Source organism: Rhipicephalus microplus, chromosome 9, assembly GCF_043290135.1.
Source record: "Rhipicephalus microplus isolate Deutch F79 chromosome 9, USDA_Rmic, whole genome shotgun sequence".
NCBI lineage: Eukaryota > Metazoa > Arthropoda > Arachnida > Ixodida > Ixodidae > Rhipicephalus > Rhipicephalus microplus.
Genome location: NC_134708.1, coordinates 91,482,158 through 91,501,149, shown reverse-complemented (window position 1 = coordinate 91,501,149; position 18,992 = coordinate 91,482,158). Strand labels below are relative to the sequence as shown.

General features: G+C 47.1%; 1 protein-coding gene across 2 annotated transcripts in view; it reads right to left on the bottom strand.

Annotated features, from left to right (window-relative positions):
* Window positions 1–18,992, bottom strand: part of LOC142771396 (uncharacterized) — a 60,429-nt gene that overhangs the window by 2,479 nt on the left and 38,958 nt on the right. Inside the window, exons 4-5 of one of the 2 annotated variants that reach the window (XM_075872875.1) lie at window positions 14,043–14,126; window positions 1,273–1,573 (exon numbers count right to left, since the gene is read on the bottom strand). In XM_075872875.1, coding sequence (XP_075728990.1) covers window positions 1,521–1,573; window positions 14,043–14,126 — 137 coding nt within the window. In that variant the 3' untranslated portion in view covers window positions 1,273–1,520. Of the gene's footprint in view, window positions 1–1,272; window positions 1,574–14,042; window positions 14,127–18,992 lie in introns of those variants that run through there. The other variant, XM_075872874.1, reaches the window with a different exon arrangement.

Genomic DNA, 18,992 nt, shown 5'->3' with positions numbered 1-18,992 from the left:
ATACCAAGGACCCTCATGGCATCTACTTGTGTTACCAATGAACCATTGCTAGCACGATCTGTGATGCAAGTGAAAATTTCCGGTACCCAATTATACGAACTACGACCTAACTTTTTAGATTTGAAGATTAACAACTCCGACTTTTCAAAGGAGCACTTAAGTTCCTTACGAGCCAAACAGTTTTTCCGTAAGCGTTAGCACCTCCTGCAGCCTAGCCTTAAGCTTTCCGTCACTACCACCGACACTCTATACTGTGACGTCGTCCGCGTAGATAGTATAGCCAATACACTCGACAGTGTCCAGTACGTTAGCTAGCTTTGACATCGCCAGAATGAACAACATTGGCGATAATACAGATGATTGTGGTGTACCACGACAACCCAGTTTGAAGACTGAATACTTGATCTTCCTCAACCTTAGGCATAGCCTTCTATCCTCAAGGAAAGCCTTAACAAGAAAAAAAAGCCGTTGCCCCAGATTCAAGTTAGAGAGCACCTGTAAAGTGAGGGAGTGTCGGAGATTGTCGAAAGCTTTTTCCACATCAAGTTCAAGTAGTTCCTTAGTATCCCGTGCCCGCCGATCAAGTAGGTGATGCCTAATACTAAGCATGGCATCTTGAGTCGAGAGGCCGGGATGAAAACCTATCATCGAGTGCAAAAAGACGCCATTTTTCCTCAACAGAACGAGTTAGCCTATTTTAAATGACATGGTCAGCGACTTTTCCAAAACACGATGTTAGCGAAATCGGTCTGAGATTTTCCGGCCCTACGCTCTTGCCCAGTTTCGGTGTGAGAACGGTAGTCACAACTTTCCACTCTTCCGGAAAAAAACCTTCCTTCCATCGGCTATCTATCTCCCACATGAGAAACTCAATAGACCCCTCGTCTAAATTCCTTGACATTTTTTCAGAACTGCATCTGGCCCTGATGCCAACTGACTATTAAGATCTTGCAATGCCATTTTTATATCACTAGTAAATTCCTTATCCATAACTATAGTCTCATCCCCGTTATATTCCAAACGGGCGTCAGATGTATTCTGGCAAGTGTGCAGTGGAAGGTATCCCTCAGCCAAATTCTTCAGCACCTCTTCCTCTGATGAGTTTTGGAATGCCTCATGGACGAGCTTACCTATCATCGTCCTTTTATTAGACTTGAAACTTGTCTCATCCGGTAAATGTATGAGTAAAATATAGGTGCCCACCCTTCTAGTACGACCATCCACACAATTGCATACTTTATCCCATTGCTGCTTGCACAATACCCGACAGTGGTCTTCAATTTCTTTATTAACCATTGCCATACGCTTTCTAAGCCTTCTGTTTACCAGCTGACCCTTCCATCTCGCCAACAGTGATTGCTTCACTACCAACAATTGTGCCAGACGACTATCGATCTGATTTGTGCCTAGAGTTGTTTTAGGTTCCTTGTAGGTTGCCTCAACGCAATTCTTAAGCTGATCAGTCCACTGTTCTAAGGTCAACTAATTCCCCTGATTTTCGTTTCTCTGTCCTCTTCTTTTCATGAATGCATCCCAGTCAACAGGCTTAAATGTTTGCTTTTTTTGGAGCCACCTGTAAAGTAATCATAGGTAGGTTATGGTCGCTGCCGAAATCTATATTTGAATTTGACCATGACAAATCCGCCACCCAACGAACAAAGGTAAGATCTGGTGTCAAATCTCTACATGTCAACGTGCCGCAAAGAGTGGGATACAAAGGGTCTGTACTGAGAGATAAATTTAAGTATAGGGCCTGTTGCCATAGTATCTCTCCTTTGGTTGTGCTATAGACATACTTCCACACAAGATAGGGCGCATTAGAGTCCCCTCCAATAAGCGACGGTGCATCTTTAGCGAAATTGGCTGCCATGCTCAAGAGAGCTTTGAAACACTTTTTCGTGTCGCTGGGCTGCTATACAAGCTACGCCGGTAAATGCTTCTCTGACTTGCTCCTTGCCGACCTAAAACTACTTCGACCATAATGTACCCAATCCTGCAATTCGCCATGTAAAAATCATGCCTAACATACGCCAACCCTCTGCTGATGAGTGTTGCGAGCCCTCTGCCCTTTTCATTATCGTTAACCTGCACTTTGAAACCAGTTATGGTTAGGCTGGATGTCAGTTTCCTTAACATGATAAGCTGAGGTTTCACAATGCCTGTTCTTACAAACTGCTGCAGGGACGCCTTTTTATGGTTGAACCCCCTACAATTCCACTGCCAAATACTAAACGAACTATTTATAGAGGCCGACATCTTGGCTATGTAAATTTGGCTTACTGATGTTGAGTTTAATTCCACCAGGGGACTTGTCCTGCTGGGCCCGCGGCAGAGAGCACTCCCGCTTCATAAGAGCAACCACTGTCTCGCTAAGGTATACTTCACATTTACCTAATATCTGATTCGTAATATTTTGTCTCTTTCTATGCGCCCGAACCTAATAACGGTCAATTTCATACTTTCCTGCAATTTCGCCATAATTTCTTTAGGTGCAGAACCAACCTTGGCCTGGGCCCGCGCAATCGAGAGCGCCCTCTTTTTCGGAGTCAGTGTCTCCTCATCAGCCACGTTCTCTTTAGGAACCTCCACAAACCTTGATACCTCAACCAGGCTATCAGGTTTGCCACCCTCACTATTGCTCTTACCGAACTGTGAACTTTTCTTAGATTCAGCTATCTAATACAAGCCCCTCAATTGCTGTTTTTAAGCTATGATTTTCTTTCTTTAATTGTGCAATCCTGTCCTTATCCCAATTACAACCCACATGCTCTTGGCTTTGTTCACGAGTACGGTCAGTTGGGTCCATACTTGACCTTGTCAGTCCAGCTGGTCCACCTTCCAGCTGTACTCCCGCCTCCACTAACAGGCGCAGAGCGGTTCCTTGAGGCTGGACTCCCATACGATGACCGTCGTCCCGACTTCGAGGGTTCCCAGAGCGTGAGCGTCTCTCAGGGCGTTTAGAGACGCTTACCAGCTTCGTCGCCTCGACTGCTTTTTATTCCGCTGCTAGTTCCGCCCTGGCTCGCTTCTGTAGGCGAACACGCACGACGTAGGGAACCTGGTACCGTTGTCTGCATTGTTCATCTGCCGTCAGGTGTCAACCTACACAAAGCTTGCAAGAAGGCTCACAGTTACGGTCCTCTGCAGGATTCCGAGCACCACCTTGCCGGCATTTAAGGCAAATGGGCACAGGACAGACATCTGCCCCGTGTTCAAACTTCCAACACACGTAGCATACGTCGACTTGCTTGCGGTACAAGTAACAACGAACCAAAGTTGGCCCACACCTTGCAAACTTGGGAACTCTTGAGCCGTCGAACACAATAATTACCGAGCGGGTATTCTTGATTATTTTGATGGCTAGAGCCAGTGGATTGCAATAATTAACGATGTTCCGCCTGAGTGCAGCAGGTCCGTTCATAATGTCCAAATGGCAAATGACCCTTTTGCACGTAGAGTGTGGGGCAGTCTTGTATGCACTGACTTCAATATCTTTGTCCACCACTCTCACCGACCTGACTCTGACATAGCAATTGGTGTTGGTCCTTTCTGGTGTACTAGCCACCAAGATAGTCTGTGTGAAGTTAGGGCAAATAACTTCTTTATTCTGCTCAGTAGTGAGGCCTACCACCTCGATGATTGCCTTGCCCACAGTTGTTAGAACCGACTTTCTCCGAATTCAATCCACCCCATGGGCAAATTACTATCTTGATGTGCTCTTCCGGCATCGGTGGCATTCACGACGCCTTCAGAATGCGTTGCCTGATTTTGAAGCCTCTGGGCCATCCATCTCTGCCCCGTCGTTCAGCCAGCTCACGTTGTCAAGAACAATCATCACCTTATGCAGGCTTCATCGGAGGTCTTGATTTTTGGTTGGACACCGTCCGCCATCCTAGATCTTCAGTTAATTTTTCTGCCACCAGCACTTTTTCCCCTTCTGCTTGCATAGCTGCCATGCCGCACGAGCCCGTCCCGCCACGTAGGATTGCCAGACGCTGTGCCTAGTGCTTGGCCAACGCGGCCGCAGCACAATAGTTGAGATAATGTCCAGAAAAGCAATGAACCCCGTCAAAGTTCAATATCTGCCGAAATCTGTCTTCTTCACGGATCGAATGATCTCAAATATGCACCACACAGCGACAAAAACGCTGCGGAAACATTCGCAAAAGACGAAGCCGAAGTTGTCACGTCCACTCACCTTGGCGACCTCAGCGTCTCCTCCAGTTCACGGTCACACTTTCACGGTCATACTTTCCGTAAGCAATAATTTGGCAGGCCCTTAAGGAATCGAACACTCTGCTGGGTTTGCACTATTTATTTTTATAAGGAGCTTTTAAGCGTGATGTGTTCATTTAGAGTTTGCCAGCGCTCGATTTGCGCTTTTTTTAGATGTCACGTTATATTTGGGCACAACCGAAACTATCGAGTCTGGCAGCAATTGTGTTTGTCTTTCTGATCGCTAGAGTGGACAAGTACATGAAATATTTTGAGAATTTTACACTGTTTTAAACTGTAGCTGTTATTTTTAAGTCTACATTTTGTGTAGGCCATCGCGTTGTTGCAATTGACGACTCAGTTTCACATAGTGCGTCGAGTTCGCCACACCGGAGAATAACTCGTGAGCTTGAGCCCAAGCGAGTCCGCTCGAGATCAATTTTGGTGAGTCTGCGCCCGAGTTAGTCATAGGGAAGTCTCATTTCTCGCTGTCGCAGAAGCGGTGCAGTACAGGCTGTAAAAAAGCCAATTTCACGCACAGCGTTCTGTTGATACTCAGTCAGACCATGAATTGAAGTATGTCGCCGGTTAATGCTGTTTCACGAGTGTCATAAGCAGAGACTCAAAAACGCAGAAGCCAGAATTTACGGGTTCTTTCCTCACCAGAAGTTATACGCCATACCCAATGACAGTGTCTTTCACTCAGCCAAAGCAGAAAGTCCATCATTTAGCGAGTACGCTAATGCACGCCTTCAATGTTCTTTACAACCTGTATCAGAAGTTGAAAATACGTAAACGGCTTCACACTTGCTTGCATACTCAGTAACAGGGGCTTAGCCAGAAGGTGGCACAGCGGGCCCGTGCAATTCCTTTAGCCCGTATATTTCGAATGCAAAGCATTTCTTATTGAATTTCACCGACTTCGAGCGTATCTATCTATCTATCTATCTATCTATCTATCTATCTATCTATCTATCTATCTATCTATCTATCTATCTATCTATCTATCTATCTATCTATCTATTTATCTATCTTTCTATCTATCTATCTATCTATCTATCTATCTATATATATATATCTACCTACCTATCTATCTATCTATCTATCTATCTATCTATCTATCTGTCTATCTAGCTGCTAGCGACTGTCAGCTCTCCTGGCCGTTTCGATAATGGTATAGATACCAAACTTAGTATAGACAGACAGGCAAAGAACTTTATTGGGTTCTGAGAACCGCTGCTCCTTTAGCGCAACGTCGCAGGCCACTCCCACGTAGGAACGGGGAGGCCTAGCCTCACCGCCGCATCGTGGGCTCTCTGGACATACCGTAGTTGTGGTAGCGACACTGAACTTCGTCAGGCAGGCCATAACATGAATGTATTATGAACATAAGTGGCTGGTCTTAACATGAAAATCATGACATGTAGGTCATAAATATCAAAATTTAGATTTCATGGTCTTGCTCCTCTAGTGGTGGTTTTGTTCACTTGACAAGTTGCAAAACTGGTATGATATAGCATGACTGCATGGCAAACACAATTGACAGGCCCTAACGTGCAAATCATGACATGTGTTTCATGTAACAACATGACATGGCAACATGCAATGCTCATGATGTGCTCACAGGCATCTTGCTAGCTTCACATATACCAAATTTGGTATTACGGGACATGAATTGATGATGAAGGTATATGACTGGTGCAAACATGGTAATCATGAGATGCATGTCATGTAACAACATGACTACATGCCACGCTAATGATGCGCTTGCGGCCGTTTCACTAGCTTCATATTTTGTTAGCGTCCGGTAATACCAACTTCGGTATTACCGGACGCCAACGAATGAAGAAGGAATGTGAATGGTGCAAACATGATAATCATCAGATGTGTTCATGTTAGTACATGACTACTTGCCACGCTTATGATGCACTCGCGGCCAATTCGCTAGCTTCACATATACCAAGTTTGGTATTACAGGACGTGAATGTATGACGAATGTTTGTGACTGCTGCAAACATGACAATCATGAGATACGTGTCATGTAACAGCATAAATACATGCTACACTCATAATGCGCTCACAGCCGTTTTGTTATCTTCACATGTGCCAAATTTGGTAACACGTGACGCAAACGGATTGCATATGTGAATGACACGCCCAAACACGATAATCAGGACATGTGTGCCATGTAACAACATGAATACATGCGACACTCATGATTTGTTCATGGCCGTTACGCTAACTTCACATATGCCAAATTTGGTAATACGTCACGTCAATAGATGACGATGCTAAGTGACTGGCGTATACATGACAGTGTTGAGATATGTGTCACGTAAGAACATAGGAACATGCTACACTTGAGCCGGCAATACACTTCGACGTGACCCGGTGCGCGTGCGCGCCGGCATTCGTTTCGTCGCGTCGAGCCGGCGATGCCACGCAAGGTGCGATCTGCCTGCTATCTACTCGCAGGCGCGAGCCATGCTGCGTTGCTTCGACGCATGCGCGTTTTAGTGCGCCCGGTGTGCCTCCATCACGAAGAGAGGCAGACGCAGTGCTGTCTGGGTAGAGTTGCGTAATGTCATCGGCTTGAATGTAGCATATTGCATTCCGTGCCGGTTGCCGCTGGGCCATGCCGACGGATGCTGGTCACGCCGGTCATGCCTGCTGTCAGACTATAGTGCGCTCGCTTTTTCTAGCGTAGCGTCATTGCGCCAAGCCTGACCGCTCATCAACGTTACGTCACAGTATATTGGGCCCTTCACGACACGCTCGCAGCCGTTTCGCTAACTCCACATGTACCGAATTCGGTGTTACGGGGCATCAATGAATGGCGAAGGTATAATACTGGTTCAAATATAATAATCAAGATATGTATGTCAAGTCAAACATGCCTGCTTGCTACACTCATAGCTCGATCGCGGCCTTTGTGCTAGCTCCACATATACAAAATTTATTATGATGTGACATGAGTAAATGACGGTGAATTACGCGTCCAATTATAATAATCATGACGTGGAAGGCATATTACAACAATGTAACTCCACCTCGTAACGCTGTGCTGATTTTAGAGTGACATATCAGCCTTCCTCATTCGTGTTTCGCATATCATAAATTCCCACTTTACGTGGGATCTGACAACTTTTTTCGGCATGACATGGAGAGCGGAAAATGACCACTTCAAAGAGATGCTCTCCATGAAAACAAGAAGGCACTCCCCCCCCCCCCTCTTTAAAAAAAACGTTGGCTACGCAGCTGCTAATGTATGGAGTTTTAAAGACAACAGTGTTCCTTCGTTACCTTCAGCGCAAAAATGTTTTATCTGTCGGTCTGTCTGTCTGTCTGTCTGTCTCTCCGTCTGTCTGTCTGCACATTTGTCTGTTTGTCTGTCCTTAACGGCACTCTAAACGGCACCAAAGTGGCCAAAGCATACTCCAAACGGCGGACCCCATCTGCAGCGCCCACATTATAGATCAAGATTCAGCGTTCATACTTATGTGATTGTCAATTAAAAATCAATATTCGCCCATATCTAAGGCACCATAACAACACGTCAATATTCTGTGTGGGTGTCTCGCACTAATAAGGGCATACATGAGTGATTATAAGGATTGTAGCGTTTATCACGCTGCGCAGACCAGGCAGCCCATGCACGAAAAGGCAAGTGTTTCTACCGCTTTGTTAAGACGGCACGGTGGTGGCACCTACCCATCGCCTCGCGTTCTGTACCTTATCACCTTCGAGGGGGGCGCGCAGGTACAGTGGCTAGAATAGGAAAGTGTGAATAACGCGCAGTCTAGCGCGTAACGCCTTGAGAGGAAACCGCCCGGTCGCGCTGGCACACGTTTGCACTTCCTGTGGCGGAATGAACAAGTGTGGGAAAAACTAAAGTGTCAGTGTAGTAAACACATGTGGATCCGTGGAACAATCTTAGGGATTCCTACAATAGCATGTGTACTCTATCTCACGGTCACGAGTGGACAACATGACGGTAACGTCCGAACTATGCAGTGCATCAGTGATGACATCCAGCGGTGGGGGACGGGGAGTGAAGTGCTGATTCTGAGGGACTTCATTGGCCACATCCAAGAAATTGATGGATTCCTAGACTTCAATGGTAACCTCATGCAGCAGTGTACAAGAAGGCACAACCTAGAAGTGGCCAACCTCCGGCCAGATTGCGAAGGAGAATGGACATGTTGTGCCAGAAACAGTCGAACATGTATTGACTATCTACTTGTCTTATGCCTACTGGCACATCAGTTGAACTAGGTCAACATTGATGAGGAGGGGACGTCAGCATTGGGAGTGACCTTAACAGGATCAGCCTAACAATCTGCTCCTCCGTGTGGTCTAAAAAAAGCGAGAATGCCGGAAGTCTGCGCAACGATTCCTGCCTGAAGCGGCCTATGAAGACATTGCCCAGGAGTTCGAGAACAGCCTACAGACCTCTAAACCTCTCAATTAAAAGGATTTTGTGGGGAAACTGCGACGCTTAATGCGGATACACGAAGTCAACTTCAATTCACGAGGAGGGGTGCGACGAAAAGGATGGTGGAATCAAGAAGTGCGGCAAGCCTTGGACGAGCGCAAAGAGGCAAACCGTACACGTAAGCAGTGAAAACCCTTTCCGCAAGTGATGCTCTCCAAGCATGGCAGGAATACCAAACAGCAAACAGGCGATGCAGAAAATAGTCCAAAGCAAAATCGCTGAGCACAACAGCCGACAACTCCAACCTTCCAAAGCGGACGGACGCAATGGGGCTAGGAAGTTTTGGACCTACGTGTCGTCCCTGAGTGGGAAAGCCAAGGTACCCCAATTTCGGAATGAGGATACAGGACTGCCAGTATCGGACATGGACAAGTACATAGCAGACCATATGAGTAAACTGTACGATTTCAGCAATGGCGATTCAGAGATCATAATAACTGGTGATAACCCCATCAATGATTACGGCCTGAGCAACACGATGAAATGGCAAGTGACCTGTCCAGAGCATGACAGAGCGATTAAACGCATAGGAGCACACACCGCCCGAGGGTTGGACGGCATACCTGCGAGGCTGCTCAAATGCTTAGGTGACGAGGCCAGGCAGAGGCTGGCAGATATTTTCTCAGGCTTCATGGCAGGATAACCAATACCAGAGGATTGGCGATGTGGCCGAGTGATCCGAGTGCCGAACAGAGGAGGAGATGCAGGGTTGCTACGTGAGTACGGACCCTTCACAGTAACCAGCATGCTATACGGAACTTTCGCATAAATCCTAAAGACGTGAATGGGCGGCTGGGCAGAACATGACAACAAATTTACGGAGCTGCAGAATAGTTTCCGCAGCGGACGGTGCCTCGAGGACAATGTATTTGTGCTCACCCAGGCCATCGACATAACACTAAAGGAGAACAGTGGACTGTACACTTGTTTTCTCGACGTCGCCAATGCATATGGTAGCGTACCACATGGACCTTTGTTTCACTGCATGACGCAGATTGGCATGCTGAGGACATGGGTTAGTCTGCTGCGACGGCTGTACACGGACAATACGGTGGTGGCGTGTTTTGCCGAAATCCAAGTCGAACTAGTGACGGTAAAACGGGGTCTCAAACAGGAATGTTCATTGCCGCCGCTGCTGTATATGCTGTATACGGCCAGCCTCGAGAGGGCGCTGCTCACGGATGGAGGTGGATTCTTTCTTGCCCACTCATATGGTGGAGCACCAGTTTCCTGGAGGCTTCCGGGCCTGGTATACGTGGATGATATTGTCCTGATGGCTGACAGTCTGGGTGACCTGCAGCACCTCGTTTCATTATCGACAAATCACCTAAGCACACTTGGACTCTGCTTCAATGCCAAGAAATCAGCGATGCTGGTGTTTGCAGGCACAGATATAACTGCGGCAGTGTTGCTGTCGGAGGGTGGGCAGGTTTCATGGAAGGAAGAGTAAAGATACGTCGGTGTCCAACTCAGTACGTCAGGGCAAGTTCTACACATTCACGAGAAAAACATCCGCCAAACATCACGCAAAGCGGCGAACGTTATGCACAAATGAAGTCTTTGGAGCTGTAACCAATTCCTGCTGGTTCGAGAAATGTGGAAGCGTGTGCATGTCCCATGCTTGTCGTTTGCCAATGCTGTACGAGCCTTCCAACCAGGAACCAGACAGTGGCTGGAACGAGGGCAGCGGGAGGTTGGTCGACTGGCCTTAGGATGCCACGGACGAGTTGCTATAGAGGCCATTCAAGGAGACGTTGGATGGTCTTTGTATGAGGCCCTAGAAGCCGGGAGCAAGATAGCCTACAAGGGCCGCCTGCGTCTCATAAATGACACCAGGTGGGCAAGACGCTTGTTCCGATAGACCAGCCTGACTGGAATAACGACCCAGTGGACTGCGCGGGTGTACACCCTGCGCCGAAAGTTTGGTTTCTATGCGAAACCCGTGAAGGCAAGCACAGAGTGCGGATGGGCTCATGCTGTCCAAGAACAGGTATGAGGGGAAGAGAATGAGCAGTGGCGGAGGGCGATGGGTTCCAAGGCAACCTTGACGGTATAACGAAGTTGCAAGAATAAAATAGAAAAGGAGCGCACATACGACAACAATGACGGTAGTGGCCTTCTTTTCGAAGCGCAGGCTGCGGCAACAAACCCTGGTGTACCGTTGCTGCTTTGACGAGAATACCGATGACACGAGTGCGATGTGCCGGCTGTGTGGGCAGCAAGAAGAAACCATACCCCATCTAGTGCTACCCTGTAGGTGTTTGGGCCCACACCATCAAAAGGGCACCACACTGCCCGAGGCTCTGGGGTTTGTTCAGAAAGATGAGCCGGTGCCACCCACAGGCGATGGAGCGGCTGGTACAGTGAACTACGCGGCAGTACGCACCACCAAAACAATGCTGGTGCAGTGGTGGCGCACGACGCAGCGATAATGTTTTATGTGGACAAAATTGAAGGTGTGCAGATGCGAGTGTGTATTCCTCAGGAGTGTTTTGTTTATTTACTTTTTAAGTGCTTTTTTACTCTAGCTAGGGCAGATTAATCTGGACCGCCCGATACAAAAAGATCAGCCTCCAATCATCATCAATATCATCATCATCATGTCACCCAAGGCGGCGATGCACTGCACAGAGACGGGAATCAACTGCGTGTGCGGGCCATTTGAAACATTTAAAATATATTTTGTGTCTCGTGTAAGGCCTCAAATGGCGACCAAGAAAGTATCTTAATTAGTTTCTGGAATAACACGATGCCTACGAGGGTGCACGACCGAACTGAAATAATGACAAGTTGCCGAAAGTGAGTGCGTGGCAGCACTGAGACATTTATACGATGTTGAGTGGTACAGGAGTGAAACGATGAGATAAGTTGCGAGCAATTGCTTGCAACACGATCAATGGCAAACCATCTTTTATTATTAGCACTAATTTGTAAACCAAGCCCCATTATTCGTAACGCCAAAGTGAGAGACGAGAATCACGAGCTTTATCTGGATGAAAACCTTTTATTTTCTGCACACAGGTCATACAACACATTTCGGATTAGTGACTCACTATCTGTTTACAATAATGCATTCCTAATAATTGGTCGCGCGTCTTTTTTATCCCCAAGTAAAAAGATTTATACTTCACAAGTGCTCCACATATCAATGGGTTGCAAGCCTAGGTGACGTGCCTGAGCTTCAGGTAGTTCCTCTTTTCACGGAAAGATGGTCGTATCTTTGTGGAGTGCCTTTGTGTAAAAAGGCAAATGGGCGTGCAGAAAAAACTTAGTCACTTCATTGGTGAGGCTCGAACCATGTGGTTTGCAGCCCAGAATGACATCTTTTTTTTTTTTCAAGCAGGAAACGAGCTCTTCCAAGCTGTCACTGTGAAGCTCGTCGTAGCTAAACCCCTTTGAAAAAGTGATTTCAGAGCGTCTAGAAATGCAAAGAGCTTCTCCGAAAGGCCTACGCGTAAGCAACTGCACAAGAGGGGCGAAGCCGGCGGGCGCCCCCCCCCCCCCCTCTCCTTTAGTCACCTTGGAGGGGGGCGCGAAATCTGCTCTATACATTTATTAGGAAGCGGGACACATTTTGAGCCAACTAAAATGGTGGCGTAAAATCTGCCTCATAAACTGATTTAGTAGGGAAGAGGCGCCTTGCAATCAACTTTCGCCCACCCCTTCCTTGAACGGCAAGCATGCCTATGTGCCTACCCCTTTCCATGCGGACGATTTCGCTATTCACAGTGTGCTCAAAGTGCCGGAATATGTACCTCTCGTTGAAGTGCAGCTCGCACACAGCCGAGCTTTCTTGAAGCAGCTTTTCAGCACGCGGCATCACTCTCCGCCACTGCGCAAACGGAGCTTCGTCCTCTAGAACGCCGAACAACGCATGCTTTTTTTTTAGCTGACTTGTAGCCTGTAGTGCACCCTGGACGAAGGAGTGATTCGCGTAATACCGACTTTGGTACATGTGAAGCTAGCGAAACGGCCGCGAGCGCATCATGATCGTATCATGTAGTCATGTTGTTGCATGACACGCATCTCATGATTTTCATGTTAGGGTCTGTCGCTTGTGTTCGCCACGCAATCATGGCATACCATACCAGTTTTGCAATGTGCCATGTGAACAAAACTACCACAACAGCTGCAGGACCATGAAATGTAAATCATGACATTCATGTCATTATTTTCATGTTTTCACTACTTAAATATATTCTTCGTACAGTAATGCCATATCAATTTGGTATCGATACAATTATCGAAACGGCTAGAAGAGCTAAAGGTTGTAGGCGGCTAGATAGATAGATAAATAGATAGATAGATAGATAGATGATGGATAGATAGATAGATAGATAGATAGATAAATAGATAGATAGATAGATAGATAGATAGATAGATAGATAGATAGATAGATAGATAGATAGATAGATAGATAGATAGATAGATAGATAGATAGATAGATAGATAGATAGATAGATAGATAGATAGATAGATAGATAGATAGATACGCTCAAAGTCGCCGAACTTCGCTAAGAAATGCTTCGCGTTCGAAACCGGTGGTGGGTGTGACCGTCCCTTCGCTCGCCAAAGTTCACCGGCCATTGCAAGCCTCCTACCTCCCGAGCTGCGCTGAGCCCACGAGATGTATTTCCGAGAGTGGCACGTATTCAAAAACGGTCTTTGAAATTAACTTCTCTTACCACAGCCTACAATGCAGCACAAACGCATATCGAACGCGGTGTATTTAGTCGGTGCCAGGGCATGAAGCACAAACGCATTCCACTCGCGCTGCATTGAAGGTGGCGACAAGTCAAGTTAAAAAAAAACGATTCTGAATACGGAGAAACGTACGGCACAATGCACTTTTTCTTTATTCTGACGGTGTTTAGCGTTTTGCGAATTCCGCCACGTGAATTCGACACTTTGTGCAATTTCCTGAATCCCGCAGTCTTGAAGCTAAGTTTTCAGTGGTTGTCGAGGGGCCACAGACCCACAGGAACGCACTCGTTTGTATCTGGCGGCAGAATGCACGCAATGAAAAAAAAACTGGGCATCACTGATTGGTTCCAGCAGCTTTGCAAAAGCAGTCGCGCGACTGAAAAATCTGTCAGGAAGTGACTATCCAAAGCAGTCGCTTTGCAACCATTGACGACCATTTGCCACTATTTGCGACCATTCGCAGATGATAGCGCGACCACTGCTAGTCACGGGTGTGCATCAACTTGTAGTCTGCACACGTCCTGTGAACTTCTTCTACTTGTGTTTGTTCTCTCCACAGCTTCAATTTAATTTAGGGAATAACGAAATACAGTTTTACTATGTAAGTGCGAAAAGCATGAATACGTACAGTCTACTAGTGACTCGACCTTGAAGACGGCACAGGTTCTGTCTGGATCCATGTAAATGACACTTTCAGTGCATAAGAAGGTGTCTGAAAAACGAAAAATAGTTCTACTATTACGAAAACTAATAGATTAATAATAATACTAATAATAGTAATATAATAATAATAATAATAGTAATAACAATAATAATAATAAAAAGACCAGCGCTTACACTTTTATAAAGCACAAGCGCGAAATAACGAAATTAATTATAACTTGCTCTGTGAGCCCCATTATTGAACTATTATTGTTTCTATTGACATGACCACAAATTGCAATATTTAAAACCTTAGTCAACTGGACGTTTAACCACTGCTGTTTTGATACATCTAGTCATAATAACATGTGTACAGCCATGAAAATACAAATAAAAAGTAGCAAACAGTTTTACGTTTCCCTTGTTTTTTATCACTTTTAAAATAATTTGTCTTGCACCCTGCAAAAGTAATGTGCACATATGTACGACAAGTTAATGACTAAACTGAACTATATAACCTTACTAATGCTAATAATATTGTTACGTCTACGAGAGGGGTTTATTCAGAGCCGACGTAACGGTCGACTGGACGGTATACAGCAGTGAACGCGCAGCAGCGAGCTCTTGCCACCAACCGAACATCCTCTTTTTCTGCCACCACCATGTTCCCTGCTACACAGGTGCACATACATAAATTACACATGTGGTAACATTTCTCTCGGCGCAGACGAAGCCCACTGGGCGAGTCAAACAGTCTCTCGAGGAATAAAGTTCTTCAAGCGTGCAACATGGAGAAGTTCAGTTTTCGCAGACTGTCGGCCGTTTGAATGGAGATGCGCTATGCGGTAAACTAAATCACTGATACGGTCTGCAACAAGATAAGGTCCTGCATAGTGCGCTAGCAGTTTCTCGCTCAATCCGCGTTTTCTAGTTGGCGTCCACAGCAACACTAGGTCGCCGCGATTGTACGACACGTGTCGGCGTCGGCGGTCAAAATGTGCCTTCGAGCGATCTTGCGAAGCAACAGTGCGCAAATAAGCAAGGCGTCTAGCTTCCTCGGCCCGACAGATGATCTCGGATATGCAGGGTTCATGGTGGTCCAAACACGGGAAGATGGTATTCATGGTATGACGAGGTGGTCGAGCATATAGAGGAAAAAAAGGACTACAGCCAGTAGTTTCATGCTGAGCGGTGTTGAATGCATATGTGATAAAAGGTAGAATACTGTCCCAGTCCTTGTGATCTGATGCAACATATATAGACAGCATGTTCGAGAGAGTTCTGTTCATTTGTTCAGTTAGACCGTTTGTTTGGGGACGATATGGTGTAGAGCGCCGAAACCTTGAAGTACAGACACCAAGCATCTCTTCCATCACGTCTGCTGTGAATTGTCGGCCACGGTCACTGACTACAATTTTGGGAGGTTCATGTGGAAGAATTACAAAACGTAGCATGAAGGAAGACACTTCGGCTGCAGTTGCCGATGGTATGGCAGCTGTCTCGCAGTACCGTGTTAAATGGTCGGTGCAAACGACTATCCAACCATTTACATCAGAAGACCAGGGAAAGGGTCCAAGGAGGTCAATCCCGACTTGCTCGAATGGAGTTCTAGGCGGCGGCACCGGATGTAATCACCTTAAAGGAGCACTTGTTGGGCGCTTATGACGTTGGCACTCGTTACAGCTAGACACGTATTGTTCCGTCGTCTGGCGCATTTCGGGCCAGTAGAATCTTTCTTGAAGACGCCCAAGAGTTTTCGCTGTGCCTAGATGACCGGATGTTGGGTCATCATGCATAGCCTGCAAGACATAAACGCGAAGACTCTTCGGAACCACCAGAAGATATCGTGAGCCGGTGTTGGTGTAGTTCTTTTTGTAAACTAGCCCGTCTCGGATGCAGAAGCGCATAGGCGATGATTTTGGTTTGGTAGCAAGAAGCTGTTGTATGGTGCTGTCCCTTTGTTGCTCATCCTTAAAGGTCTTGTTATCGTGAAATGGTTGGTCGAGTGATGCAATGTAGATATCGAAGGTGTCCGTGTCACATTCCGTCGTTGGAAGCGGTAGTCGCGAAAGACAATCTGCGTCTGCGTGACGTCGGCCGCTTTTATAAAAACCGTGAAGTCATATTCTTGTACACGAAGTGCCCAGCGCGCCAGCCGACCAGATGGGTCACGCAGATTGACCAACCAGCAGAGAGAATGATGGTCTGTCAAGACGGTAAAGGGGCGTCCGTACAGGTAGGACCAGAAGCACTGCACTTCAAAGATTACTGCAAGGCATTCTTGCTCTGTGACAGTGTAGTTACGCTCGGACTTGCTGAGCGAGCGACTTGCATACGCTACGACGTGTTCTTGATTATCCAAGCGTTGAACCAGGACAGCACCTACACCAATACCGCTGGCGTCTGTGTGAATCTCAGTGGGCACCAGAGGATGGAAGCGTCGAAGAATCGGATGAGACGTCAAAAGAAACTTCTCCGAAAAAGCAGACTCACATTCCTGGGTCCAGTCAAACTGCGCACCTTTCTGAAGCAGACACGTGAGCGGGTATGCGATATTGGCAAAGCCAGAAGTGAATCGGCGAAAGTATGAACAAAGCCCCAAAAAGCTGCGCAGTTCTTTCACCGAGTTTGGTTGCTTAAATGCCTCCACTGCGGCCGTCTTGGCGAGATCCGGTCGTATGCCTTTTTTGTTTACTAAATGTCCAAGGACGAGTGTTTGGCGCTCTCCAAAACGACATTTTTTGAATTGAGCACCAAGCGTGCTTTGCTGAGGCAGTCCAGTACCAGGCCAAGGCGTGTGTTGTGCTCACAAAAGGTGCGCCCAAAAATTACAACGTCATCAAAGTAACACATACACACTTCCCACTTCAATCCACGCAGAATGTTGTCCATAAATCGCTCAAAAGTTGTGGGCGCGTTGCAGAGTCTGAACGGCATCACATTGAATTCAAATAGTCCATCTGTTGTAACAAATGCCGTTTTCTTTTTGTCTTCCTCGTGCATTGGAATCTGCTGGTACCCTGACCTCAGATCCACAGACGAAAAGTAAGAGGCCGATGATAGACAGTCGAGCGCATCATCAATCCGCGGGAGTGGGTATACGTCTTTTTTAGTGATGGCGTTGAGATGGCGGTGGTCAACACAAAAACGCCATGTCCCATTTTCTTCTTCACTAGATTTACTGGAGTGGCCCACGGACTACATGATTCTTGAATTACATTTTGCTTGAGCATCTTGCAAACCTGTCGCGCAGTGAAGGCGATACACGATATGGTTTCTGTCGGACAGGTCTGTGAGTTGTCGTGTCGATTCGGTGCTTTATACGAGAAGCAGGGAATGACGGTGAATGCTGCTGAGCGAAATCAAAAATACTGGCATGTCTGCGCAGAATACTTGCCAGTTCATTACGTTCCTTGGTGCTGAGTGACTTATCAATCATAGCCATAGTGGTGGTGTCCCTGGCATCCAGATTATCGCAACGGGTCTTATCCAGAGAATCATTGCTTTCTGCAAGAGTGGCAAGCGAGAATACTTGGTGTTCACGAATCTCTGCAAGTTTCCGACCCTCCGGCAGCACTGTAGGTTCATTAGAGCAGTCAATCACCCATAAACCAGTATGCCTTTGCGCAACCGATAGCGTGCAGTAGGGTATTAAGACTGTCTTCTTTATGCAACTGAGATGCACGGGCTTCACAGTTGCGTCAAATGTTTTCTCGCTTGCAGGTGAACAGACAACAGGGACACGTTTTGCAGACAACGGCCGCACAGTTGTGTCCACAGACACGCAAAGAGCACTTCTTGAGAGGGCGAGTTTTCCATAAAATCAACTGGGATATCGTAATCTACTGTACTTTGTCCTGTGCGGCAATCGACAGTAGCATCACAAAGCTTCAAGAAATCGAGTCCCAGAATGACGTAATGCATAGTATGAGGGAGAACAGCACACTCTGCCACAAAGTTCTGGCACGCCAAACTAACAGTCACAGAACAGACACCAACAGGTTGTAACACCTCTCCGCTCACTCCACGAAACGTATCAGGACGGTCCCAACGAAACATAACTTTTCATCCAAGGAGGCGGGTGAAAACTAAACTCATTACTGACACGGTGTCACCTGTGTCCACCAACGCCATTGTTGGTACACCACCGATAAGCACTCGAACCTTATTTCTAAACATGGAAGCTAACGGAGGTATATCTGTTGAAATCGAAGACTGTCCGGCGACCTTACCTCCAACGGCCGCTCCGGCTAGTTTTCCGTAGGAGGCGAGGAGTGGCGGCGCCGAGGAGACGGTGATCGGTTGGCGCGAGGGGCAGGTGGTGGTGTCACACTGCGGTCAGAGGCCGGAGATTGGTTTCGTAGCGGTCCTGGGATCTCGTAAGACGCGCTTCCCGGGAATGTCGGTGCTCGGATAACGCCAGAACGGTTAAATCTCGGTGATCGGTCGTACCTTGGTGGCTGCCGGTAGTTGCAATACCTGGCAACGTGTCCTTGGAAGCCACAGTTGTAGCAGACTGGTAGAGAACGCTCGCCGAACCAATGCTGAGACCGCTCAGCTGTGAAGGGTCGGTGACGAGCTTGCTGAGTGGGGACTGCCCACCTCTGTGTGGAAGGGGCCGTGACAAAGGCGTTGGCCATATCGTCGGTCACGAATGAGTCACGACGTGGCCGCGGATTTCCAGTTTCGCTGATGTCTGCCACACATACCGATGAAGGCAAAGGAGCTAATGGCGCCGCCGTGTAGTAGGGTGGATTGGTAGGTGGATGCGGATTGGTTTCGTCAACCCTAACACCTTGTCGCTGCAGCTCTTCACGCACAATTGCCCGAATAGTAGCGGCAAGGTTGGTGGGCGGACTCACGTCGACAATGGCGACCGTTGTCACATTTGCCAGCCTACCAAATTTTGGGGCGATGCGACGAATCTTCAATTTTT